Source organism: Gigantopelta aegis, chromosome 7, assembly GCF_016097555.1.
Source record: "Gigantopelta aegis isolate Gae_Host chromosome 7, Gae_host_genome, whole genome shotgun sequence".
Lineage (NCBI taxonomy): Eukaryota > Metazoa > Mollusca > Gastropoda > Neomphalida > Peltospiridae > Gigantopelta > Gigantopelta aegis.
Genome location: NC_054705.1, coordinates 30,385,935 through 30,413,122, shown reverse-complemented (window position 1 = coordinate 30,413,122; position 27,188 = coordinate 30,385,935). Strand labels below are relative to the sequence as shown.

Sequence of the window (27,188 nt, the reverse complement as noted above, 5' to 3'; positions counted from 1 at the left end):
AGACTGGTAATTGGTTTGTTGTTTGAACGATGGATCAAAGCGTAACAAATGCGGTCAGGGGATAATATTGTGTGTGCTCTAATCACTAGGGGGAAAACCCAATAAACAAGAACAAAATGGCTGCGCCCATAAAAACAACACATTGGAGAAAGTTTTTATTTCATTTTGCTGGCGAACACTTAGATTTTAAATTGCCAGTAAGTGGTTAGTTGTTATGGTCAAGATTGTTAAATCAGAAACTTCACGGGTCGAAATGTGGCTCAGTGGTAAGACGCTTGTTAGATGTTTGAGGTGCGATAGGTCGCAGGATCGATTGCCTCGATCGTCCCAATGAAAATTAGTTTTGTTAACAACATCACTAGAGCACATTAATTAATCATCGGCTATCCTGTCTGTGGGATGGTGCATATTCAAGATCCTTTGCTACTAATGGAAAAATATAGGGAGTTAAAGTTTCCTCTCTAAGAGTAAGACTATAGGAGAAGCCATGTGTTTAGGGAAGTGACGTCACGTATCAGCATGCGCGCGCATCTGGTAGGCAGAAGTCTATCATAATGGCCATTAGTAACAAAGCGAACTAGCGTAGCGTGAATAGCAAAGAATGGCCAACACGTGCTTAAATTACCGCTTGTAGCACGGGAACGCTATTCTACAAAGCTTCTGTATGGAGGAGATACATGTACTCTTTCCACCCATAAAATTTTACGATTGACCGAGTTCAAAACTATAGCAAACTTCCTTTTTTTTCTTTTTCTTTTCACCTGAATAAATATTTTTAGTCCATGTATTTTTAAAGCGTCTGGTCCATATTTCAAGTAACCCATATATATATATATATATATATATATATATGCATATATGTATATATACATATACATATATATGTACATATAGATACACATACACATACACATATACACACACACATATATATATATATGAACATTTGTTACAAATGAACAACCAGTAGACAATATATAGACAGTAGTTATATATAAATAACACATCAGACTTGTCTACTGGTTCATTTGTAAGGCAACAACAATAAATTTAAGCAAGTATCTTATTAGAAAACTTTACAAAAACTTTAAAACTATTAATTTTATCAAGTCCTTTTTTATTCCTTAAACTTGCGGATATCGGATACATATTAACACATTGTATTAAAATGGAGGAACCTAAATTTAGTTTCCATACATGTTCCATGACCACACATACATTGCTCCCTCTAGCTACAGCGTCCCTTTTTAAATATTAGTACAGAACTTAGCCTTTTAAACCGGATACATCTCAAATTTACTTGGTCCCTCACCTTTGTGGTTCCATCTTCAGAACATTTTGTAGCATTATTTTTTATATACATATACATAAAAATTGCCATTAATATTTTAATCGCCTAATCCCATGCAGGCCAGGACATAGTTTAATACGCAGTCGATCTAGGATTGATTCCTGTTGGTGGTCCTATAGGGCTATTTCTCATTCCAGCCAGTGCTCTACAACTGGTGTAACAAAGGCTACACTATTTATTATCCTGTCTGTGGGCTGATGCATATAAAAGATCCCTTATTGTTAATCGGAAAGAGTAATCCATTGTGTGACAGCAGCAGGTTTCCTCCCTAATATTATCTGTGTGATCCCTAAACATGTCCGACTCTATATATCCGTAATTAAAATGACTTGAGTGCATTGTTAAATAAAAGATTCCTTCCTTTCAAATCTAAAACAGTGTCAGTTACCTTTGACAAGAGGCACAGTTTCAAAAGCTATCACTTTCAACCTGATTAATAAACCAGTTAAAACAACAAATTACTGTAAATGGTAACAATACAATGTTTTAATGTAAGACACACATTAACACAATGCAAATATCATTTGATCATTGGTTTATAATGATAATAGAAAAAGAAAATAATAAATATGTGTTGTCTATTGTTTCTCGATATAATTTTATTGATTTTGTAAAGTCTGTTTTTATTAGAAAATAGAGATCCTGGTAAAAAAAGATTAAATCCAAGTGTTATCAATGTCATCATCACATACTGAATAGCCCCAATAATATTGCACATGGTAGTTTGGAAAGTCAGTGAAAAAGGTTCTGGTATCCTTCTTATGCACAGAAACATGAGATACTGTAGAAAAGAATCGCTGAATCTGATACCAGTGTTCTCCTTAGCATCCCTTAATTCACCCTAAAACTTAAACGCCCTTAATTCATCGTGAAGGGCCCATTTTTCATCCAAGAGTTGCCGGTTCTCTTTTTGTCCATAAACAGGGATCACTGATACCTAGAAAAAAATATGAAAATTGGTAAATTTCTATGATATATAAGTATGAAAGTTTTATATTGTGTATATTGAATATTATTGAAATATTTGAATACACATAAATGTATTTGTGAAGACATATTGACATCTGTCACTGATGACAATAATACTTATAAATACAATCAGCTCCCCTTTTCTTTCTTTATTTGCTGCAAACAAATTCAGATAACTTATATAATAAATGCATGTAACATAATTTATGTTTTTAATAAAATATGGTGGCTATCACCAACTTGTGGATCAATATCCAGTTTTATTATTAGTATTTATTTATTTTTAATCCCAAACAAATGATTTAATACATCTGATATCCCACCCTGAAATGTTTATACCTTTTATTTTATTATTAAAAAATCAACTTACACATTACAAATACACCTGTGGATCACTTCTTCAATAAAAAAAGTAAAACATTATAATTAACATATAATATAATTAATAAATGGAAATATTTCAGAACCATTTTCATTTAAAACAATATATATGCTTGATTGCACACACACACACGCACGCACACACACACAGCTCCCTGTTATTTAATTAAAAATATAAATACTCCAGCCACCTACATATTTTATGGCATAATACAATATAAAATATATTCAGATTTTTGTTTTACCCACTATAATGGATCTGTCAATACAAACAAAAAGTTACATAAAACGTTGTTTGTCGATTGACTGGGTAGGCCTACTGTTCACAGGGTATCTTTGTTTCCATGTCAGTTTGGTGGGGGCTTTTATTATTATTATTTTTTATTTTATTATCTTTTCAATTTTCATTTCAATAAATACTGACGTGTATTAGTATTACGAATGAATAACATACAACAAACCTTGTATAAAATGACGATCTCCTTTGTGGGATGGGCAAAGTTGATTGTTGTCAGCTTTAACTGTTCAACGTTTCGCTTCCACTGTATTTGATGAAACTAATTTCATAATCCTTACTACAGTGACTTGTGCATCTAACAACAACGTATGAAATTACCATGACAAAATACCATTCATCAAAACTAGTCTACACTGATTTAATTGACGGAAAAACATTCGATTGTTCATTACTACTAATGCCAGTATTGTCAACTGGTTTCTTGCCTACCAGCGCTCACGCGGTACCACATGATCAAAACATGTGACGTCACCGTGGCTTCTCCTATATCATAATACTAGTACATAGTACATAGTATATGTCAGAATTCCCAAATATTTGACACCCAATAGCAGATGATTAATAAATCATTGTGCTCTAGTGGTGTCGTTAAACAAAGCAAACTTCTTAAAATGAGCTTATTAAAACTACAGGTATATGTATTTCATTACAGAATGCCATTGTCATATCTTTTGAAAGTTTTCTTGTCAGGAACATGGATATCGGTGCAATTCAAGGAATTCAGACAATATCTCTGTATAGTTTATAGTATTATACATATATGTGCCACTTCTACATGCATATAGTTAGATTACAATGATTTTAATTCTTATTTTAGGAACTGAAGTCTATAGCTTCAATATTTGACATACACCTTGACATTGATGAAGCAGCATATTCCAAAGAGGTATGGGATTTTGAAAATAGGTGCTTTTTAACAAATGTAAATACATTTAATTAAATTATTAAAAGATATGTATATGTACATAAAGCTTTAAAAATATACCTTTGTACACTTAAAGGGACATTCCCTAGTTTTTAAACACTATGGTATATTTTTGACTATTACAGCCGTTTTTGATAACTGAAATCATACTTTACTTAAATTTTATTGTTTAGTTTATTCATTTCTGTACATTCGAAGTGTTTTTGGACATCCTGGTGTTTTTAATATCACAAAATGCATTTCTCATATTTTTAAAAACACACGTGTTTGAGAAGTAACGGTATGGAGTCGAGTTTTAATCTATTTTTAGAGGGTATTACACCACTTCAAAGTAACAGACTCATTTTTCATTCAGTTGTAACTTTATCCAAATGTGTTACAGGTTTGTAGATTAACTAAACTTAATGTTAATTTTCACGGGTTGAAACTAAGGTCTGTTCCTTTAAATCAGTATTTGAGTCTGACATACATGTGTACCGTAACTCAGTGATAATTCTGTTTGACAAAAAGATGTATGTCCATGTATACTACACGGCTCGAAACGGCCTGTGGCCAAGTCGCCAAATGCGACCAATGTCCTGTTTGGGAACTTGAATATTAAAAAATAATGGCATTAGTCGCCCAAATAATAATATTATTTGAGCGATCTACATTAGATCTATAACATATGACATGGCAATTTACCTATTTTTAACTGAGTTATGGCCCTTGAACTTAGGAGATGTGAAAATTTGTTTTCCGAATTTTTGCAATGCCTGGAGATATCAAGATGCAATTTTGTATATAGCTTTATCATTTGTATATAGCTTTACAGATCAGGTTGAAGTTTCGTGGTAATTTACCCACTTTTCAGAGTTATGGCCTTTGAATTAAGATACAAAACATTGTCGGGCCCGGTAGGGGACATGTATTGCTTTAGCAGTACTCTTAAAATGCTTATTAATATTAAAAATATAAATTACATAATAATGTAAGAACACAGTGTAAAGAACTGTGGGGGAAATACTATACAATACAAATTATATTACAAATACAAATAAGTATATTTTAAAATTTTGTATTGAAATAAAAATGTTTTAAAAACTTTAAAATTATTTCTGGGTGGATCATTGAACATATGTTTGAGTGTGTTGGGGTGAGCGTACACTTCATAACCAAACAAAAATGTTGATAAAAATATCCCTTGATTAAACAACATTTTAATATATATAATGCTTTTAGGATTGGGTGGGTGGATAACAAACAGAGTATTCTTTTTAAATTTGTGAAAATGTTGCCAATTGTGAATGCCCTCTTTATAATGCTGACATGTTAAATATTTTTAGAATCCATTTTTGGTTGTTCGTTTGTCATCTGAGGAAGATGCTAAGAAGATTATGACACGGACTGTACTAATTAGGTAGCCTGCTTATGTCTACTTAGTCTTTGTACTTATCCCATCATTTGGAATGTTTCTAAATTCTTTTAAATTAATATATAAAGTTGCAATTTATCAGTTTGATTCAGTTAAGTTTATTGTATTAATACACTCCACGGGGAAGCACATAGTGTAAACATAAATTTAAACATGTAACCAGTGGCGGATCCAGAAAATCCATTATGGGGGGGGGGGGGGGGGGGGGGGGGGTGACATGAGGTGGAATGCCAAGGGAACTTTGGGGGAGGTTTGGAGGGGGAAAATTAACATAATAAAATTATAACTATCACAAAATTTAGTTGGGAGATCGGCCCTTGCCACCCTCCCCCATGATCCGCCTCTGGATATATGTATTACTGGTAAAATGTATAACAACACATTTTCAGAGTCATTTGTATACAAAAGCTTTATATTTGAATAAGGCCATCCTAGTACAATGTGTTTGTTTTTGTTTAACGACACCACTAGATCACATTGATTTATTAATTATCAGCTATTGGATGTAAAACATTTGGTAATATTGACATATAGTCTTAGAGAGGAAACCTGCTACATTTTTCTATGAGTAGCAAGGGATCTTTTATATGCACCATCCCACAGGCAGGATAGCACATATCACGGCCTTTGATCTACCAGTTGTGGTGCACTGGCTTGAACAAGAAATGGTCCAGTGGGTCCACCGACGGGGATCGATCCTAGATTGACCGCTCATCAAGCGAGCGTTTTACCACTGGGCTACGTCCTGCCTTTCCTAGTACATGTTCATTAGTGCATCTGTCATTTAATTTCATTTCAACTTATTTTTGTGCTTATATCCAATTAAGGTTCAAGCATGCTGTCCTGGGCACACACCTCAGCTAACTGGGCTGTCTGTCCAGGACAGTGGGTTAATTGTTAGTTGGTTAGTGGTTAGTGAGAGAGAAGAGGGTGTAGTGGCCTTACACCTACCCATTGAGTCCGTAAGAACTCGCTCTGGGTTGGAGCCAGTACCGAGCTGTGAACCCTGTACCTACCAGCCTGTAGTCAGATGGCTTAACCACTGCACCAAACCAATGCGCCACCGAGGCCAGTGTGCATCTGTCATTAGTGTTTACAGAGTTAGAGGGAAGTAACTCTGTATGTATTGTATATGCTTTTAACCATTCGTGAAACTTGTACTCAGTTAATTAATCAAATGGATACAGCATAAACACCACCATTCCCTACAATAGGTCATTACTTTGTGTAGAAGCTAAACATACATGTAGTCTGGTTTAGGAAATGGGTCTTCATTAGAATAATTAATATAACATACTGATATTCCATTTCAAATCTATTTGATGATGACAACTAGGTAGACCTCTGTAGTATATAAATAACCCATTGGTTTGAAGTTACTTTTTATTTTTATTAACAAATGATAACAGCTGTGTAAAGTGATATGCTGCCACTTGCATAACAGCAAAATGAGGTCGTGCTCTGGTATACGGGTTGATAACAAAACATTTTCATGTTCATTTTTTTTCATGGAACTTACAAAGCTGGATTTAGTCTTTCAAAAAATTAAATGGGGTAGGGTGTATAAAAAAGCTAAATTTTATGTCACATACATGTGTAATTGTTGGATGACCCCTTAGACCACTACTACATTGCCTTTTTTTTTCATTAATGGCAAGTGTAATGTTCTGGTTTAACAAACTCATTTCAAAAATGATAGTGGCTTTTATTCACTGAGAACATAGACTTAATTGTCGTCTGCTTGGCTATGACGTAACTCTAGGATACACTTCCAGTAATTGTTATATTAACACTTGTGGTAATAGTACGTTAACTAAACAATAATAGTTTCGATATCGCTATTAGTATTAATGCTATATACATCACAGCAAGCAATTTATTTGAGTTTCTGTTATAAAGCAGACATTGTCAAAAACCACAGTTGTTTAAGTTAGAAAACAAGGATGACACATTCTCTGACAGGGCATGCTCTGAAAAGTTTTTCATCGATATGAAACTAATCTAGCTCTTTAAATAATACATTTTTGTTCTGGTAAAATAAAATACATATTATATGAAACAGAAAAAGTTTGTACTTCTGAAATTTATGTAGGTGGGTGACTTTAAAATTGATTTTATTTGTATTTATTAAGGTCAGCATGTGAACTGTGGGCCGAGGGACGAAATTATACAGAGCTGTGTCACAACATTGAGAACATTCCTAAAGCGTTCATTGTGAGTGAAGACTGTTTCAATAATGTTGGTAAACTTTGAAGGTGATTTTTTTCATGAAGCATACCTTTGGAGTCTTAAAACTAATGAAAGCAGTGTTTGATATTATAGCCAAACTTGCTTAAATGGCAACTTCCATAAAGTCATAGACACCAAAAGTGAGGGAGGGAGATGTAGGCAATACACCCCCCCCCCCCCCCCCCACACACACACTGCAGTCTTCCTATGCCTATGCAGGTATTGGTTAAAATAGTAAACTTTGTTAAGAGACCACCTTACTAATCTCTTACTGGTAGAATGAGAAGGCATCTGATTTCTTCTCTGAGGATATTCAATAAAAAGTAATGTTAAAGGGACATTCCTGAGTTTGCTGCATTGTAAGATGTTTCCAACTAATAACATATTTCTACCATTCAACTTAGAATATCAGTGTCTGTATATTCATTGTGTTTCTGGTCATCTTAATATTTGTAAGAAACCCTAATTGGATTTTGTCTTCAAATAATTTCGTACATATGAAAACAAATATTTTAGGAAATAAAATGAAATTTAACCTAGTACAAATATTAGAACAATCAGAAACACGTTTAATATACAGCCACTAATATTTTATTTGATATGTAATTACAATCGTTGAAAAGTCTGTTATCAATAACATCTTAAAAATTGCAGCGAACTCAGGAATGTCCCTTTAAGATAAAATATATTAAATAACAAGTTATGGTGATGTCAAACTTTGACCCAGTCCAATGCTTGTTGGTGTACTATCTACATATGCATATTCTTGTGCTAAATACATAACTTAGTTAATTTGTGGTTTTCTTTATTTCAGTCTCCATTCCTGTCTACAAAATTTACATACAAGGTTCATGTTGGCAGTTTCAACAAAAAGATTTCAAATAAAGAAAAGGTTAAAAAGATAGAGGTACCTTCATATGTATATATACTATAATTAATTATCGTAATTTTAATTAATTAATGTACAGATCATAATTTGCTTTCTTTTGGCTGTTTTAATTTCTTTTTTCAAAAATATGCAGTGGCGGATCTAAATTTTGCGCCAGTTATATTCATATTTTTTATGTTGTAGAATCTGCGGAATTCCTTCAGGAATGTTTGGGCCTCCGCCTCTAAATGGATTTTCTGGATCCGCCACTGATAAGGGTCTTGGATTACTGTTTGTGTTTGTACATGTTTCAAAGTAACCCAATTAGTCCTCTGATTAGGTCAGGCGGGACGTAGTCCAGTGGTACAGCGCTCGCTCGATGCACGGTCAGTGTGGGATCGATCCCCGTCGGTGGGCCCATTGGGCCCTTTCTCGTTCCAGCCAGTGCACCATGACTGGTATATTAAAGGCCGTAGTATGTACTACCCTGTCTGTGGGATGGTGCATATAAAAGATCCCTTGCTGCTAATCCAAAAGAGTAGTCCATGAAGTGGCGACAGTGGGTTTCCTCTCTCAAAATCTGTGTGGTCCTTAACCATATGTCCGACGCCATATAACCGTAAATAAAATGTGTTGAGTGTGTCGTTAAATAAAACATGTCTTTCTTTCCTTCTGATTAGGTCATTTGGTAGATTTATTTAGAATTTTAATTAGAAATTCTCTGATGATTTTTTTTTAGAAAATGTCATTGTAGATCTATTTTAGGAATCACTCTGGAACAAATTTAGTTTGAGCCAATTTTCAGATATATAGAATATTTCCTTGAAAATTATTCAAAAGTGGTTAATTTTAAAAATACTTAGTAGCCGCCAAAGACTAAATGTTGAAGCCACTTTGTATGAAAATTAGCAGTTGACTATTTTGGCAATGGACAAGGTGAAACCTGTATTGAGAATTTCTATTTTAAATTCTATTATGTTTTATTTTTGTTAAGATTATGTCAAAGTGGATTTATTTAGAATTTGTGTTGTAAGAGATTAAAATATTTCTTGTAGAGTCTCCCCCTAGATGATATCACCCGGTATGGAACGGTCAATTTGTCCGCCCCGGACCACACCTTTGTTCTGCAGGAGTACTATGGTTACGGGAAAACAAATGCTCCAGACCATCCCTACAATATTTATTTTGGTAGATGGGTATGTACATGTATTCATTTTTTCATATACTCTTACCAGGGCTTCTAGATTATGATAGCCCCACTCCCATGGCTAGTGGTATTCGATGTTGGGCTAGTAAATAAGTACTATTGCCATGTCTGACGGCTAGTCAATTGTTTTGGTCAAATGTCTATTTAGAAAATATGAATATCCTGCCTCCATTCCAACCCACCAATGTTAGTGTTTTTAAGCTTTATCTCCCTTTTCAGGTGACATCTCTGATTGTTACTATTATTTAGTAAAACTGTATTAACTTAAAGTAAAGTAGGGCTAGTGAATTTTTAAAATCACTGATACCATGGCTAGTGGATTTTATAAAAATTCTATAAGCCCTGACTTTTACTGTATTTTGGATATGCAATTTTACAACATCGATTATTAGATATGGGTTTGTTTTTACTCATCATGGCATTCATTAGCAGAGCTATTCTGATACTGATATGTTCATCATCAGTCCAACAAACTTTCCTTGATGTCTATCTTCTAGAGTTTTGATTGGTTAGTTCCAAACTTGGTTGACTACAGTCATTCTCTGGGGCAATCTTCACAAGCTAATAGAAAGAGATATTTAAATTTAATTCATATCATTGTTACATGTAGCTACACATATAATTAAATAGTGGTGTGCGTGAAATGTGATTGTTCTTTTACTGTCTCTTTTTATAAACAAATCAGATATACTTGATTAAATATATATATGAACCATCACTTGGGGAAAACCTATTATGCAAAAAACATCTTCTTTTTTCTTCTTTTTTCCTCAAAATAATGGTAATAACCTTGAAAAACTATATCTCAGGTTTTATCTTGTAAAAATACAGCATCATTGACATCACCTTTTCAACATCAAATCAAACAACATGAAACTCTGAGCCATGTTTTTTATCAGTTTTTGATGTCATGCTACATTGTAGATTTTCGCGTCTGGCACTCCATATATAAATTGTAGATTTTCACGTCTGGCACTCCATATATAAATTGTAGATTTTCGCGTCTGGCACTCCATATATAAATTGTAGATTTTCACGTCTGGCACTCCATATATAAATTGTAGATTTTCACGTCTGGCACTCCATATATAAATTGTAGATTTTCACGTCTGGCACTCCATATATAAATTGTAGATTTTCACGTCTGGCACTCCATATATAAATTGTAGATTTTCGCGTCTGGCACTCCATATATAAATTGTTTTACTTGTTTTACAGATAACAGACGGACAGAGAGACAAGATTCAAGATTACCATTTACAAAACAGACATTTTCTTGGTGAGATGTGTTAAAGGGACATACCCTAGTTTTTAAACACTAAGGCATATTTTTTGCTATTATAGCCGTTTTTGATAACTGAAATCCTACTTTACTTAGATTTTATGGTTTAGATTATCAATTTCCGTACATTCGAAGAGTTTTTGGTCATCCTGGTATTTTTAATATCACAAAATGCATTTCTCATATTTTTCAAAAAGCTCGTGTGTCTGAGAAGTAACAGTTATGGAGTCTAGTTTTAGTCTAGGTTTAGAGGGTATTTCACTATTTCAAAGTCACAGACTCATGTTACACTCAATTGTAACTTTATCCAAATGTGTTACGGGTTTGTAGATTAACTAAAATTAGTGTTAATTTTCACGGGTTGAAACTAGGGTCTGTCCCTTTAACTGAAGCATTTGTTGGACTTTAGGGGCGGGACATAGTCCAGTGGTAAAGTGTTCGCTAGATGCGCGGTCGGTCTAGGATCTGAATGCGCCATTGGTTAGGTATAAAGAAGGCCGTCGGCAGTACAAATCAAAAGAGAAGATGGATAATTTTTAAAACAGCCTTGCATATTACATTTCATTCTATAACTTACCCTAGGGCGACATGTAGCCCAGTGGTAAAGCGTTTGCTTGATGCGCAGTCAGTCTAGGATCAATCCCCGTCGGTGGACCCATTAGGCTATTTCACGTTCCAGCCAGTGCTCCACAACTGGTTTAACAAAGGCTGTAGTATGTACTATCCTGTCTGTGGGATGGTGCATATAAAAGATCCCTTGCTGCTAATTGAAAAGAGTTAGCCATGAAGTGGCGATAGCAGGTTTCCTCTCTCAATATCTGTGTGGTTCTTAATCATATGTCTGATGCCATATAACCATAAATAAAATGTGTTGAGTGCATCGTTAAATAAAACACGTCCTTCCTTCCATGTTGGAGTTTACTTGATGCATGCCACTAGATTTAAAGGGGCAGTCTCAAAATTGCACCATGACCAAAAATCTATATAGAGGATTCATCACAAGTGTTTCTTACTGTGGAAAATATCAACCACAGGGTCTTTTGATTCGTACTGCCGACTGCCTTCTTTATACTTAACCAATGGCGCATTTCAGTAGGATCTATTTCTGCTCTGGTCTAGTCAACTACCATACACACATCGTGCTAAATGCTGCGTACAAAGATGAATTCCATCAATAATGGAGGTCACCATATTTGTTACTTAACACAGAAATAGCTATAGACATGGCGGCCGTGTATATAGCCTTCGCTGGCTATCTACACAGGGATCATATCCATTACAGGTGACCAATAGGTTAAAGAGACATACCCTAGTTTTTAAACACTACAGCATATTTTTCACTATTGGAGCCGTTTATGATCACTGAAATCAAACATTACTTATATTTTATTGTTTAGATTATACATTTCAGTACAACCGAAGTGTTTCTGGTTATTCTGGTGTTTCTAATACCACAAAATGCATTTTTCATATTTATAAAAATGCACGTGCATCTGAGAAGTAACTGTTATGAAATCGTGTTTTATTCTATTTTTATGGGTATTTCAAAGTCACAGACTCTTGTTTCACTCTGTTGTATCCAAATTTGTTACAGGTTTGTAAATTAGTGTCCATTGTTACGGGTTGAAACTAGAGTCTTGGTGAAAATTATGCCTTAGTGTTTAAAAACTGGGGTCTGTCCCTTTAACACGTGACCGGCCTCGGTGGCGTCGTGGCAGGCCATCGGTCTACAGGCTGGTAGGTACTGGGTTCGGATCCCAGTCGAGGCATGGGATTTTTAATCCAGATACCGACTCCAAACCCTGAGTGAGTGCTCCGCAAGGCTCAATGGGTAGGTGTAAACCACTTGCACCGACCAGTGATCCATAACTGGTTCAACAAAGGCCATGGTTTGTGCTATCCTGCCTGTGGGAAGCGCAAATAAAAGATCCCTTGCTGCCTGTCGTAAAGAAGAGTAGCCTATGTGGCGACAGCGGGTTTCCTCTAAAAACAGTGTCAGAATGACCATATGTTTGACGTCCAATAGCCGATGATAAGATTAAAAATCAATGTGCTCTAGTGGCGTCGTTAAATAAAACAAACTTTACTTTAACACGTGACATCACAGTTTAAATTTGAATTTCATCACAACTGATCAAAGGCCGTGGTATGTGCTTTCCTGTCTGTGGGAAAGTGTATATAAAAGATCCCTTGCAGCATTAGGAAACATTTAGCAGGTTTCCTCTGATGACCACGTGTCAGAATTACCAAATGTTTGACATCTAATAGCTGATGATTAAATAATTCAGTGTAATCTAGTGGTGTTGTTAAACATCATCATGAATATTAAAAAAAAATGCATATCTTTTAAGTTATTTTACCATTTTTATTATTTCAGGAAATACAAGTATGGAAGCTGGTCTTTCGTTGATCATGGCGAATTTGGCTAAAGTGGACAAAAATTCTTTGGTCTTTGATCCTTTTGTTGGTACAGGTAAAGGGAAAACTGATTTCTTCAAAATATATTTGTATGAGTGAATTCAGTACATATTATTTTATATAATATTATTGTAATTTTATCAATCAATCCATCTCCTTAAAAAATATTGATTCCCGGTATATATCTGCCCAAAATAATTTCTTTCTAATATTACTTGAATTTCTTGCTGCATATACTGAATCGATCTTCATAAGCATTTTTCTCTCCCCTTTATGAAGTAAAAAGGTGATATATAGGTATTAGTTTTTCAACAGTGTCAACTTTTGCATTCAGCTCAACATTAAATCAGTATGCTCTTAAAACAAAACAAACTTTTCAGCTCAACATTAAATCAGTATGCTCTAAAACAAAACAAACTTTTCAGCTCAACATTAAATCTGTATGCTCTAAAACAAAACAAACTTTTCAGCTCAACATTAAATCCGTATGCTCTAAAACAAAACAAACTTTTCAGCTCAACATTAAATCGGTATGCTCTAAAACAAAACAAACTTTTCAGCTCAACATTTAAGGTTCCTATTTAGATCTATTTCTGTAAATCTATAAATCCTAGATAAATGAAACTTTATAGACTGCAAACCAAGTTTTATTGATATATAGATATTCATCACAATGCATGTGGGAAAAAACAAACTAATTTTTAAATTAAAATTTTAAAGTATAATTTTCTAGCATGTTATGGATGTAGTTATCAATGACATGGAATATATTTATGGTAGCCAGTAAAACCATCAGAGTTTTCTGGACTTTGCAATGCCTTAAGCTATTGAGCTGAAATGTTTTGTATAGCTTTATCAGTTACCAATCAAGTTTGACTTTCATGGGGTTTTAACCCTTTTTGACAGTGTTAATTTGTTTTTGTTTCATTGAGATTGAATGCATAAAAAGCACAACCAAGCACTTTGTATTCAGTCTTATCATATAGTATATTGATGGAAAGATATTTAATTATTGTCCACATGGTTAAACATAATCGAGTTAATAAAAATCATATGAAGCACACATGTAATGACGTAATTTTGAGAAGTGATGTCATAACATGATATTTCTTCCCCAGTCCTAGCTCAGACTCTGCATGTGAATTTAGGAAGTCATTTCATCATCTCCTTCTACTTGTGGTTGAAACATTTTGAAACGGTCCTTGTTATTCATAAAAAAAAATTAACAACAATAATATGGATAATAAAGAAATTATTACACTCACGTGTTTATTGTACTGATATTACAAAACTTGTGTTAGGATTTATGTATTACGCTTGCTCTTGCTTGGGCAAAGTCCTGACACTCGTTTCGTAAAATCAGTACAACACACAAGCTCGTATAATAATGTCTATTTATTTATGTGTGTTTTATGTTTTATTTCAGGCAGTTTGTTGGTTGCTTGTGCTCACTTCGGGTCTTATGTGATGGGCACCGATATAGACTACCCTCTCCTTCACGCAAAAGGTAATGACCAAGATTAAGTCTCCTGTCGTAACCATGCAGATCTTTTAACCAAAGAGATCTTTTTCGTATAGTAAATAATTTGTCAATAAAATGTGATATTTCTTTTTATAACTTAGCCGTAGTTTAAATTAGAGAATTCCATAAATCAGGTCTAGATCTGGGTTGCTATTTTTGTTCCCCAAACAGTGTGTGTGTGTGGGGGGGGGGGGGGGGGGGGGGGGCAGTGACATGAGGTGAATTCACACAAATCTAATTTTGTGTAACCTAGATTTTGTTCACACAAATTTTTTAGCACCCTTTACATGGATATAACGGGTTACGCAGAAAGGAAATGGGTTACATGGATTTATTTCTGCGTAACCGATAAATGGGTCATGCAGATTTTCAATTCACAGATACCTGTGATCAGAATGATACAAAAAAAATCATATTGCATTGTTCACGGTTTTTGAAAAGTAATAGTTTGATGTCACAGGTATGGATTAATTAGTGATATTGCAGTAAACATTATTTATATTTGTCAATACTAAATAAGTTCACTGGCGTAGGAAGCAGGTGGGGGGAGTTTTCAGATATTTTGCTTTATGTTTGCTTTATAATAGTGTAAAAGTGTGTAAATATAAAATTGTGCCCCCACCCCACTTTTTGGCACCTTCCTGAAGTTTACAGTATCAATGTATTTAAAATTTGTGGTTTTCAACTTAGATGTCTGGTCTCAGCCATATGTTTTTAAATTGGTGATCTCTCACTTTATGTTTCAGCCAAACCGAGTCGCCACAAACAAAAAAAGCGTGCAGCGGACGAGAGCATCAGGTCTAACTTGAAACAGTATGGTTTCGAGAGTCAGTACATTGATGCACTGGTGGCCGATGCGTCGAAGCACCACATGTGGAGACACCAGTCTATGTTTGATGTTATTATTACTGATCGTAAGTTACAGTTGAATTGCTTCCCTTAAAAATATATTGGTTGCTCACATATATTAGAAGTACTTCGTAAAGGTTATGATATGTACTATCCTGTCTGTGAGATGGTACCGGTACACATAAACCATCTCTTGTGGCTAATCAAAAGGAGTAGCCCATGGAGTAGTCTTTAATCATATGTTCTTCACCACATAACTGTAAATAAAAATGTATTGAGTGTATCATTAAATACATGTAAAACATGTCCTCTTTTCTTTTTTGTCCTCTGTGTAGCATTTTATAGCTTTTAGTCCATTTGCATGAATTGGCATATAACTCTATAATGAATAGTTAAAATTCATATAAAAATATATTAGTAAGTTTTAAACCCATAACAACTGAAATAAATGTTCTTTTTTAAAATCATTGTAAATAAAAAAGTTTCTTTACAAATTATCGTCAAATTGCATCTAGACTAAATGTTATTCTACAATGCAGGTATGAAGATAACTGATGGAACAGCCAACAGAGAACGCACGGTTCTACCTTTAGTCTCAGTGTACTGCATCATCGATTACTTCAGTAGCAATGCAGCTAAGGCTGTCCTAGCATTTTGTCTTCACCCCTGTATTAAAAATGAGATTAATCCATATAATTTGATGGCAGTTTGTTAAGAAACTTTTTCATTTACACAGAAATATTTAGTAAAAAAATTGTGTTGAGATGGTATGGGTTTAAAACTCAGTAGTATGTTTTAATATAAGTTCTAACATTATTCATTATATATTATATGCCAATTCATCAGATCCCTTTTCACACAAACAGACTATAGTTTCCCTACACTACAGTTTCCTTATGTAAATGTATAAGCACAACCAACCACAAACATAATAAAATTATAATAAAAGTATGTTTAAAATTTCAGCACCTTATGGTATCCGTGAGGCGACACAGAAGATAGGACCAGCCACAGAAAATTACGTTATCGAAGATGATGTGTAAGTGTCTATTATTACCACACATTAGAAAAGTGTTTATTAAAGCACTCAACACCTAAGATATATATTACCACGCATTAGATCAGCGTTTATTAAAGCAGACTCAACACCTAAGATATATATCAATTATTGACCATCTCTGAGGGCAGTATCAGGTTTTATGGACGGAAGATACTGATATCAATATCAATTTCTTCAGTCCATAAAACCTGATATTGCCAGAAAGGGGTGATCAGTAATTGTTTTATTACATAATTACATAATAACATCCATAAGACTCGCACATTCCTGCTAAACCAGATCATACCAGCCAGTGGCAGATCCAGAAAATCCATTTAGGGGGTCCCCAGTGACATGAGGTGGAATGCCAAGGGAACTTTGGGGGAGGTTTGGAGGGGGATCGTAAAAAAAATAAAAATTAATATATAATAAAATTATAACTATCGCAAAATTTAGGGGGTGGTGGGCCCCTGCTACCCCTCCCCTAGATCCACTTCTGTCGGGGGACCTAATATTTGTCCAATTTAGACAGGATTCAGTGTTCAGAGGGTCATGTTTTAGAATTTAGAAAATTCGGGACCATGTAACATGGCTGGTTTTGACAGGATTCATATTTGTTCAGGGTCCGGTTTAGACAAGTTTCACTCTATAAATTACGTAAATATGACGTAATGATTTTGTTTGCATCATAAATCACAATATGCAAATAACTGTGCTGCCATTTTGATACGAGGAGTCTTGTTGTTTTTGTGTTTTTTGTTATTTCAACAGCAACTGATGTCATTCAGGTATATAAAGCAGTGTTTAAAATAGCACTTAGCAGAAATGTTTTTAGTGTTTAATAAACATCAGTTTAAAACAAATACATGTAGTAATACCAAGTATTATTATCCACATAGTTCAACATAACTGAGTTAATAAAAATCATACGAAGCACATGTATAATAACAAATGTAATGACATAATTTTGGGCTCAATTCAAGCTGTGCATGTGAAATATGACGTCATTTCATCATCTCTTTCTAGTTGTGGTTGAAACATTTTGAGATAACCCTTGTTATTCATTTAAAAAATAACACTAATAATCTGGATAATAAAGAAATTATTACACTCGCATGTGTGTCATACTGATTTTACAAAACTCGTGTCAGAATTGTATTAACCCTTGCCCTCTCTCATGCAATACAAAAACCTAACACTCGTTTCTTGAAATCTGTACAACACACAAGCTCATATAATAATCTCTCTTTATTACATACCTATTCAATCTTACTATAGTGATAAAGAGATTTTGAAACTGATAATTGTATCTGGTATCACACATATGTGCGATCTAGACAGGAACTTGTAAATGGGGAATTCCCTTTTTATTTTTAATGGAGTTAGCGCCTTTTTATTACTGTCGTCAAGTCTGATTTACAAATTAAATGTACATCACATCGTATTTGAAACAAGATTACCACTGAGAATGATTTTTAATGTTACGTAAATCCATAAAAGTATGATTGATTAATAGATTTAAGAAAGTGTAGTTATGACGTTAAATTAAAAACCATTTTTGTAAAAAATTAAAGAAGGTATGTAATAAATACAGAACTTTGTGTACATTGTTTTCGCTTCCTATTTATTGCACTCATTTATTTTGTGCAAGAACATACCACAAGACCGCAATATATACTGATAGAAATAAATAAAAGATCACACAGATAGCAACAAGAAATAATGACTGTATCAAAAATCAATTCATATTGTCAGAAGTTGAACATATAGGCAGCACATTCAACACTACAGACATTCAATCCCACATTACAACTTGGTATGAAATACAGACATTGCTACGCTAGTAGTGAATTAAATTTGGTCTACAAATTGATGTGTTCCCTTATTTCTTTTCATTAGTATATGTAGTCTTACGCAAAATAAACTTGTGCAATAAATAGAACGCGAAAACAATGTACGTGAAGTTCTGTATTTATATATCAGTTTGTCACATACACAGTAGAACATTCCTTATCTTTTCTTGTTCTTGTTTCTATGGTTACTTGCAGACGAGAGGGCCACGTGGCACAGCGGAGTCAGTATGGGTTGTCCGACATTTTTAAAGATCTCCTCAATTTTGCCGCCAGATATCTGCGGCTTCACGGAAGAATTGTTTTTTGGTTTCCAGTGGTCAGACGAGAGTAAGTTGACGAAACTTTAATTTTAAATCTTCCTTTTTATTTTGCACCAAAGATAAAGTTTGTTTGGTTTAACAACACCACTAGAGCACATTGATAGGGTTTTATTTTGAAAATTGGACTTGACACCCATGGCTCTTACTTTGGGATTTTTGTGTCGTTTTACAAAACTGAAGAGGGAATTTTCATCTTATTAAACCAAGTTAGATTTTAAAAGAGTAATACTATATATATATACATGTACTTGTTTATTCAAATTAATATATCTATTTTGCATTATGAAATTTCATGGTTGAGGGAAGGGGTGTTTGTCAAATGTTAAGTATCAGAAGGAAGGAAATGTTTTATTTAACGATGCACTCAACACTTTTTTTATTTACGGTTATATGGCATCGGACATATGGTTAAGGACCACACAGATATTGAGAGAGGAAACCCGCTGTCGCCACTTCAAGGGCTACTCCTTTCGATTAGCAGCAAGGGATCTTTTATATGCACTATCCCATAGACAGGATAGCACATATCACGGCCTTTGATATACCAGTCGTGATGCACTGGCTGGAGCGAGAAATAACCCAATGGAGATCGATCTCAAACTGACCGCTTTACCTGCTGTTGCCACTTCATGGGCTACTGTCGTGGTGCACTGGCTGGAGCGAGAAATAACCCAATGGAGATCGATCTCAAACCGACCGCTTTACCTGCTGTTGCCACTTCATGGGCTACTGTCGTGGTGCACTGGCTGGAGCGAGAAATAACCCAATGGGGATCGATCTCAAACTGACCGCTTTACCTGCTGTTGCCACTTCATGGGCTACTGTCGTGGTGCACTGGCTGGAGCGAGAAATAACCCAATGGAGATCGATCTCAAACCGACCGCTTTACCTGCTGTTGCCACTTCATGGGCTACTGTCGTGGTGCACTGGCTGGAGCGAGAAATAACCCAATGGGGATCGATCTCAAACTGACCGCTTTACCTGCTGTTGCCACTTCATGGGCTACTGTCGTGGTGCACTGGCTGGAGTGAGAAATAACCCAATGGGGATCGATCTCAAACCGACCGCTTTACCTGCTGTTGCCACTTCATGGGCTACTGTCGTGGTGCACTGGCTGGAGTGAGAAATAACCCAATGGGGATCGATCTCAAACCGACCGCTTTACCTGCTGTTGCCACTTCATGGGCTACTGTCGTGGTGCACTGGCTGGAGTGAGAAATAACCCAATGGGGATCGATCTCAAACTGACCGCTTTACCTGCTGTTGCCACTTCATGGGCTACTGTCGTGGTGCACTGGCTGGAGTGAGAAATAACCCAATGGGGATTGATCTCAAACTGACCGCTTTACCTGCTGTTGCCACTTCATGGGCTACTGTCGTGGTGCACTGGCTGGAGTGAGAAATAACCCAATGGGGATCGATCTCAAACCGACCGCTTTACCTGCTGTTGCCACTTCATGGGCTACTGTCGTGATGCACTGGCTGGAGCGAGAAATAACCCAATGGGGATCGATCTCAAACCGACCGCTTTACCTGCTGTTGCCACTTCATGGGCTACTGTCGTGGTGCACTGGCTGGAGTGAGAAATAACCCAATGGGGATCGATCTCAAACTGACCGCTTTACCTGCTGTTGCCACTTCATGGGCTACTGTCGTGGTGCACTGGCTGGAGTGAGAAATAACCCAATGGGGATCGATCTCAAACCGACCGCTTTACCTGCTGTTGCCACTTCATGGGCTACTGTCGTGGTGCACTGGCTGGAGTGAGAAATAACCCAATGGGGATCGATCTCAAACCAACCGCTTTACCTGCTGTTGCCACTTCATGGGCTACTGTCGTGGTGCACTGGCTGGAGTGAGAAATAACCCAATGGGGATCGATCTCAAACCGACCGCTTTACCTGCTGTTGCCACTTCATGGGCTACTGTCGTGGTGCACTGGCTGGAGTGAGAAATAACCCAATGGGGATCGATCTCAAACCGACCGCTTTACCTGCTGTTGCCACTTCATGGGCTACTGTCGTGGTGCACTGGCTGGAGTGAGAAATAACCCAATGGGGATCGATCTCAAACTGACCGCTTTACCTGCTGTTGCCACTTCATGGGCTACTGTCGTGGTGCACTGGCTGGAGCGAGAAATAACCCAATGGGGATCGATCTCAAACTGACCGCTTTACCTGCTGTTGCCACTTCATGGGCTACTGTCGTGGTGCACTGGCTGGAGTGAGAAATAACCCAATGGGGATTGATCTCAAACTGACCGCTTTATCTGCTGTTGCCACTTCATGGGCTACTGTCGTGGTGCACTGGCTGGAGTGAGAAATAACCCAATGGGCCCACTTGATCGATCCCAAACCTACTGCACATCAAGCGCGCGCTTTACCACTGGGCTACGTCCCGCCCCTGGTTAAGTATCAATTACAAAATATATCTGTATATAATAATAAACAAAAGGAACATCTACGTTCAGATTGGGAATGTTTTAGTCTAAAATTGGGAATAAAAAACTATATAGCCTTTTGTAAATGGTGGCCAATGATCGGAGTCTACTAACATGGGTGATAAAACCCTGATTGATTAATTAATCACTGACTGTTGAATGTTAAACATTTGGTAATTTGTAGTCATCAGAGGAAACCCGCTACATTTTTCCATTAGCAGCAAGGGATCTTTTATATGCACCTTCCCACAGACAGGAAAGCGCATACCACGGCCTTTGACCAGTTGTGGTGCACTAGATATAGCGAGAAAAAACCCAATCAGTTGAATGGATCTACCAAGGTGATTCAATCCTGCGACGAAAGCACTTTAGGCAAGAGCTCAACCGACTGAGTTAAATCCCAGCCCCTTACACCAAAGATTTATTATCCTAAAAATATAATTATCTCTTCAGTGATGAAGTTAGTCACCTTTGAGACAATTGCAAAACAATTTGGGGGTTGAAACCCCTCACCCGACCCCACTCATGCAAATTTTAGGTTTTTTTTCCAATCTTTTCCAGGAGAGCGTGTGTCAATTCCCCATTTCTCTATACACTTTGCTTGACACAGTCCAGACCCCCCAAAAATCCTGAACAAGCACTTGACTCCATTGAAAAGGCACCACCACATCTTCATTTGTTATTGCTATAGGGTGTGAGGTAGCTATAAAAGACATATTAACCCTAACCCTTGAATACATGTTTTGGTTATGTCTTGTGTTTGTCACTTCATATTGTTTTTGTTGCATGAGAGGGTCGGGTTGTAGCCCAGTGGTAAAGCACTCACCTGATGCGCGGTTGGTTTAGGATCGATCCCCGTTGGTGGGCCCATTGGGTTATTTCTCGTTAAAAAGTCAATGCACCACGAGTGGTATGTCAAAGACCATGGTATGTGCTATCCTGTCTGTGGCAAAGTGCATATAATAGATCCCTTGTACTAATGGGAAAATGTAGCGGGTTTTCTCTCTGAAAACTATATGTTGGAATTGCCAAATGTTTGACATCCAATAGCCAATGATTAATAAATCAGTGTGCTCTAGTGGTGTAATTAAACAAAACAAACTTAAACTTATTGTCTTTGTCACTTCATTTTCTCTTTGGATGCTCATTCAAATTCCAATTTGGTTGAACCCTAAACACACAGCTCAAGTTCTTGTTTATCTTCCTTTCAGATACTCGGAGGCTAACATTGCCAAACATCCATGTCTGCACCTCATTAGTAACTGTGAACAGATCCTCAACACAAAGGTTGCTAGGCGACTCATCACCATGGAGAAAATGGCAGAATGCACAGTAAGAATTTTTTTTTTTAATTGTTTTTAAGAATATATTTATTTTCTGTCAGAAAGGAGGGAGGAAATGTTTTATTTAACTACGCATTCAACACATTTTATTTATGGTTATATGGCGTCAGACATATGGTTAAGGACAACACAGATATTAATACAGGAAACCCGCTGTCACCACTTCATAGGCTACTCTTTTCGATTAGCAGCAAGGGATCTTTTATATATGCATCATCCCACAGACAGGGTAACACATACCACGGCCTTTAATATACCAGTCGTGGTGCGCTGGCTGGAACGAGAAATAGCCTAATGGGCCCACCGACGGGGATTGATCCCACACCGAATTGCATCAACCGAACTCTCTACCACTGGGCTACGTCCCGCCCCTTTTCTGTCAGTAACTTAGAACAATCTTCGCCAGGAAAGCAAGTGATCACTGATGTTCGCCAGGAAAGCAAGTGATCACTGATGTTTTTAATGACACTCGCCAAGATGGTTTTTGTGTTTTTTTTGGAAAATATATTAGTTTTCTGTCAGAAAGGAGGGAGGAAATGTTTTATTTTAACGATACATTCAACACATTTTATTTATGATTATATGGCATCTAACATATGGTTAACGACCACACAGATATTAAGAGAGGAAACCCATTGTCGCCACTTCATGGGCTACTCTTTTCGATTAGCAGCAAGGGATCTTTTATATGCACCATCCCACAGACTGGGTAGTACATACCACGGCCTTTGATATACCAGTCGTGGTGCACTGGCTGGAACAAGAAATAGTAAGTTTTAGGAGTGTGGCAAATTGGATTCCTTGTTACAAAGTTTTCATAGCATTTTATTTTGAAACTTCATGTGATTGTGGGGCATGATGTAGCCCAGTGGTAAAGCACTCGCCTGATGCACAGTTGGTCTAGGATCGATCCTTGTCGGTGGGCCCATTGGGTTATTTCTCATCCCAGTCGGTGCATCCAGTATATCAAAGGCCATGGTATGTGATACCTTATTTGTCGGATGGTGCATATAAAAGATCCCTTGCTACTAATGGAAAAAATGTAGCATGTTTCCTCTCTAAGACTATATGTCAAACTTATCAAATGTTTGACATCCAATAGCCAATGATTAATGAATCAGTGTGCTCTAGTAGTGTCGTGAAACAAAGCAAACGTTTGTCTTTTCTGAGTGCAGGAAAGTTGTTTTAGTTCAGTACTGCCATTAACAGTTGCTGTACAGTTGTCAATATTCAGAAATGCATTTCATTTTATTTTAATCTAATTAACCTTAATGTTTCAGTGGTTTTGAGGTAAAATATTTTGAGGTCAGCTGTTTTGTAGCTAATTTTGGGCATAATGTATTTTGGGTACAAATGTATTTTGGGCACAATTGTTTATCACAAAGTTTTAGGAGAGCAAATTGGATCCCTTCATACAAAGTTTTCAGTGAACTTTATTTTGAAACTTCATGTGATTGTGGGGTGGGTCTAGGATCGATCCCTGTTGGTGGGTCCAATGGACAAAGCAACGAAAACAGAAGCCCACGAAAATAAAGGATTTTACAAATTGTTGGCATTAATCTAATTAGTCTTGATTTTGTTTTCCTCTTCAGGATGTTGAAAATAGTGCGGACTACGACATAGACCATTATGGAGAGGCTTCATTCAGAGAACGCTACTTCCACAAGAACAAAGGACACGACACTATCACTGATGACGTGGAACATTCTCAAGTGAACATGGAACGCGTAACAATCAAAGATACATGATCACACATTACATAGTCACAATTTAGGGATATTTTACGCTCACTACTTCCACAAGTCACAAGAATATGACACTACTGCTGATGATGTTGAATATTCTCAAATGAATATGGAACATGTAACAATCAAAGATCATGATCACACATTACATGGCCATGGTTTAGGGGTGTTCAACAATTGGTGACATTGGGAGGCAAAAGTCAAATGTGTATACCATCTGCTAACAAAATAAAATTTTATTTTTGTCAAGTGTCAAGAGAGAAAAAGTTGTAGTAGGCACATCAGGCATAAAATAATAACAGTGCTTCTTTCATGTGATTCCTCTCGGAGAGTGGCGCCTAATTCAGCCAAGTTAGGTAAGCTGACGTTGACGTTCTCGGAGACGTCGTCCGATGATGTCCCACATGTTTTCAGTGGGTGAAAGGTCTGGGTTTGGGGCTGGCCACGGTAGTGTGGTGATGTTCTGTTTCTGCAGACACGCAGTGACCAGCACACTCCGGTGAGTATGGGTGTTGTCGTCCAGAAAAATAAAATGGTGTCCAGCTTGGCGTGTGAAGGGCACAACGATTGGTGCAAGGATGTTGTCACGGTAGTACTGCCCAGTGACCCTCGCATGAACAATATGCAGCTGGGTTCTGGCAGTCATGGTGATTCCGTCCCCACACTATAATGGACCCTCCTCCAAATGGATCATGAGGACCAACGTGGTAGGACTTTCTTTTGGCACTGTCAAGTATAAAGAATATTATAAATAGTGATTTCCCAAGAAATTATTCAAGGCATGGTAGACCAAACAATTTTGGGGCATTTTCACCATTTTCAGGGCACTTGTATTTCATTAAAAATACACAAAAATTAATTGAAATAAACATTAATGTAATTTATGTGCTTGCTTTAAGAAATGAATGGCAAAAGATATAAAAGGCATATTTTATTAATTAATACCTTTTTGGGTGTTTTATAAAGGTAATTTTAGAATTTATTACTGAAAAAGGCTTGTTTAATCTCAGGGCAGCATACTAGACTACTGAGGCATGGTGCCGCACCATGCTAAAACAAGCTAGGGAAAACACTAATAAATACTTATCATAACTAGTTAGTGTTGGGGAAAGTGACAGTCCCAAAGGAAAGTCCTTCCTAACACGGAGTTCTCGTCCGATTTGATTGGCCTCATTTCCTCAACGTTTAAGTCCTAATGAAGGGGTCCTGAACCAGAGTTGTGGCCCTTTGCCATCCTGAACTGAGACGATCATCCACATTTCTGGTTTGTTGATATCGGGCCCACAATCGGTTAATGACTGATTGTGACACATTAAGTCTACGGGCCACAATTCGCTGGGTGGTGCAAACTTGGAGCATGCCTACAGTCCTGAGATGTTCCTAATGTTGGAGACGTCGCATTGTTCAAAAGGGTATAATATCCGCCCGGTTTTCTCCATTATTATTTTTAGTTAGGGTTAGGGTTGGGGTTGGGGTTGGGGTTAGGGTTAGAGGAGGGGGGTACCGGGCGGATATTTTTCCGAAGCAACTAACAGCATAGACCAATTAACTAAGAAAACACTCCGTGTATCATTTCAGTACGTAGGTTAATGCATGGACAAAACATTGTTAAATTATTTCGACTTGTTGTGTAGCCACTTTGACAATGGTATTTTATTTTGTATTGAAAACTAATATATATAGTGCTGGATATACTTATTGCTGGCTTACTGGGATGTGTATTATTACAGAACATTGCAATGTATGACTATTTATCATCCCGCAAAAACAAGGTAGATTGTGTTTCTCTAGTTCTAAGGCTCATTCCTGAAGTTACGCGTTAAGTATTACGTAACCACCAGCTCGCCAGAGGGCGTACTCACTGAGATGGTACAAAATGGCTACGCCCGTTATATATAATAGCCGTCACATTTAACCGTTTTATTAATTAACTATACGATTATACTTGTTGATATTAAGCAATAATGTGCATTATATATCGTTGAATATACATACCAGGCCAAATGCCTTAATTGTCCCTTCCTGGTATCTAACAGACAGGAATGTAGTATTCTATTTCTTACATATCCGTAGTATGTGCTATACTGTCTGTGGGGTGGTGCACATAAAAGATCCCTTGCTACTAATGGAAAAAATGTAGCGGGTTTCCTCTCTATGACTGTGTCAAAATGACCATATGTTTGACATCCAATAGCCGATGGTTAATAAATAAATGTGTTCTAGTGGTATCGTTGAACAAAACAAACTTCTTTATGTCCTATTTAATTGTAGATAACTTATGTGCGCAGGGAAATCAATTTCATGTTAATTAAGACATCACAGGGCTATCATTGTCGATTGTTTTGGAGTTGTTTTGATTGGACGGTATGGCACTGGCGACCTGGTCATCACCTAGCAGCAGCCAGTCGTATGTATATAAATTGTCATCACATAACGAATGATGTTCTCATCCACGCGTATTTAATATCTATCACGACGAAGTTGGCTAACTCAACGGCTGCGTTGTAATTTCCCAAACTTCCGACTTACGACGTGTTCGCTCAGAAGAACAACTAATGGGTTATACGACGAGAATCGAGGGCTCAAATTAGCAACTGGGCAGTCGTAGAAGTGGTGCCAGCAGAAAGTTGGCCAACTTTGTGCTGGCAGTTGGTAGTCTGAACTTAGCATAACAATAACATTCTTACACACCCGTTGGTGAGAACATCGTTCGTTATTGTTGATAACACATATAC

The 27,188-nt window shown here is 36.6% G+C and overlaps 1 protein-coding gene across 2 annotated transcripts; it reads left to right on the top strand.

Annotated features, from left to right (window-relative positions):
- The first annotated feature begins 59 nt into the window (after nt 1-59).
- On the top strand, nt 60-24,702 carry LOC121377157 (tRNA (guanine(10)-N2)-methyltransferase homolog). Of its 2 annotated transcripts, none has more exons than XM_041505061.1 (14): nt 60-197; nt 3,817-3,885; nt 5,250-5,323; nt 7,471-7,552; nt 8,382-8,474; nt 9,491-9,631; nt 10,861-10,921; nt 13,302-13,397; nt 14,769-14,849; nt 15,611-15,778; nt 16,680-16,752; nt 18,801-18,932; nt 22,577-22,697; nt 24,301-24,702. In XM_041505061.1, exons 1-14 carry the CDS (start codon nt 117-119, stop codon nt 24,454-24,456), a joined length of 1,428 nt encoding a protein of 475 aa, XP_041360995.1. In that variant the 5' UTR covers nt 60-116; the 3' UTR covers nt 24,457-24,702. The 2 variants fall into 2 exon arrangements, with proteins under 2 accessions (XP_041360995.1, XP_041360996.1); XM_041505062.1 differs by having other exon boundaries at nt 129-266.
- The last annotated feature ends 2,486 nt before the right edge of the window (nt 24,703-27,188 follow it).

Coding starts and splice junctions, on each gene's coding strand:
- LOC121377157 (XM_041505061.1), top strand. CDS start 117: ATGGCTGCGCCCATAAAAACAACACATTGGAGAAAGTTTTTATTTCAT. Junction 14,850..15,610: donor CCCTCTCCTTCACGCAAAAG/GTAATGACCAAG, acceptor TTTATGTTTCAG/CCAAACCGAGTCGCCACAAA. Junction 15,779..16,679: donor TGATGTTATTATTACTGATC/GTAAGTTACAGT, acceptor TTAAAATTTCAG/CACCTTATGGTATCCGTGAG.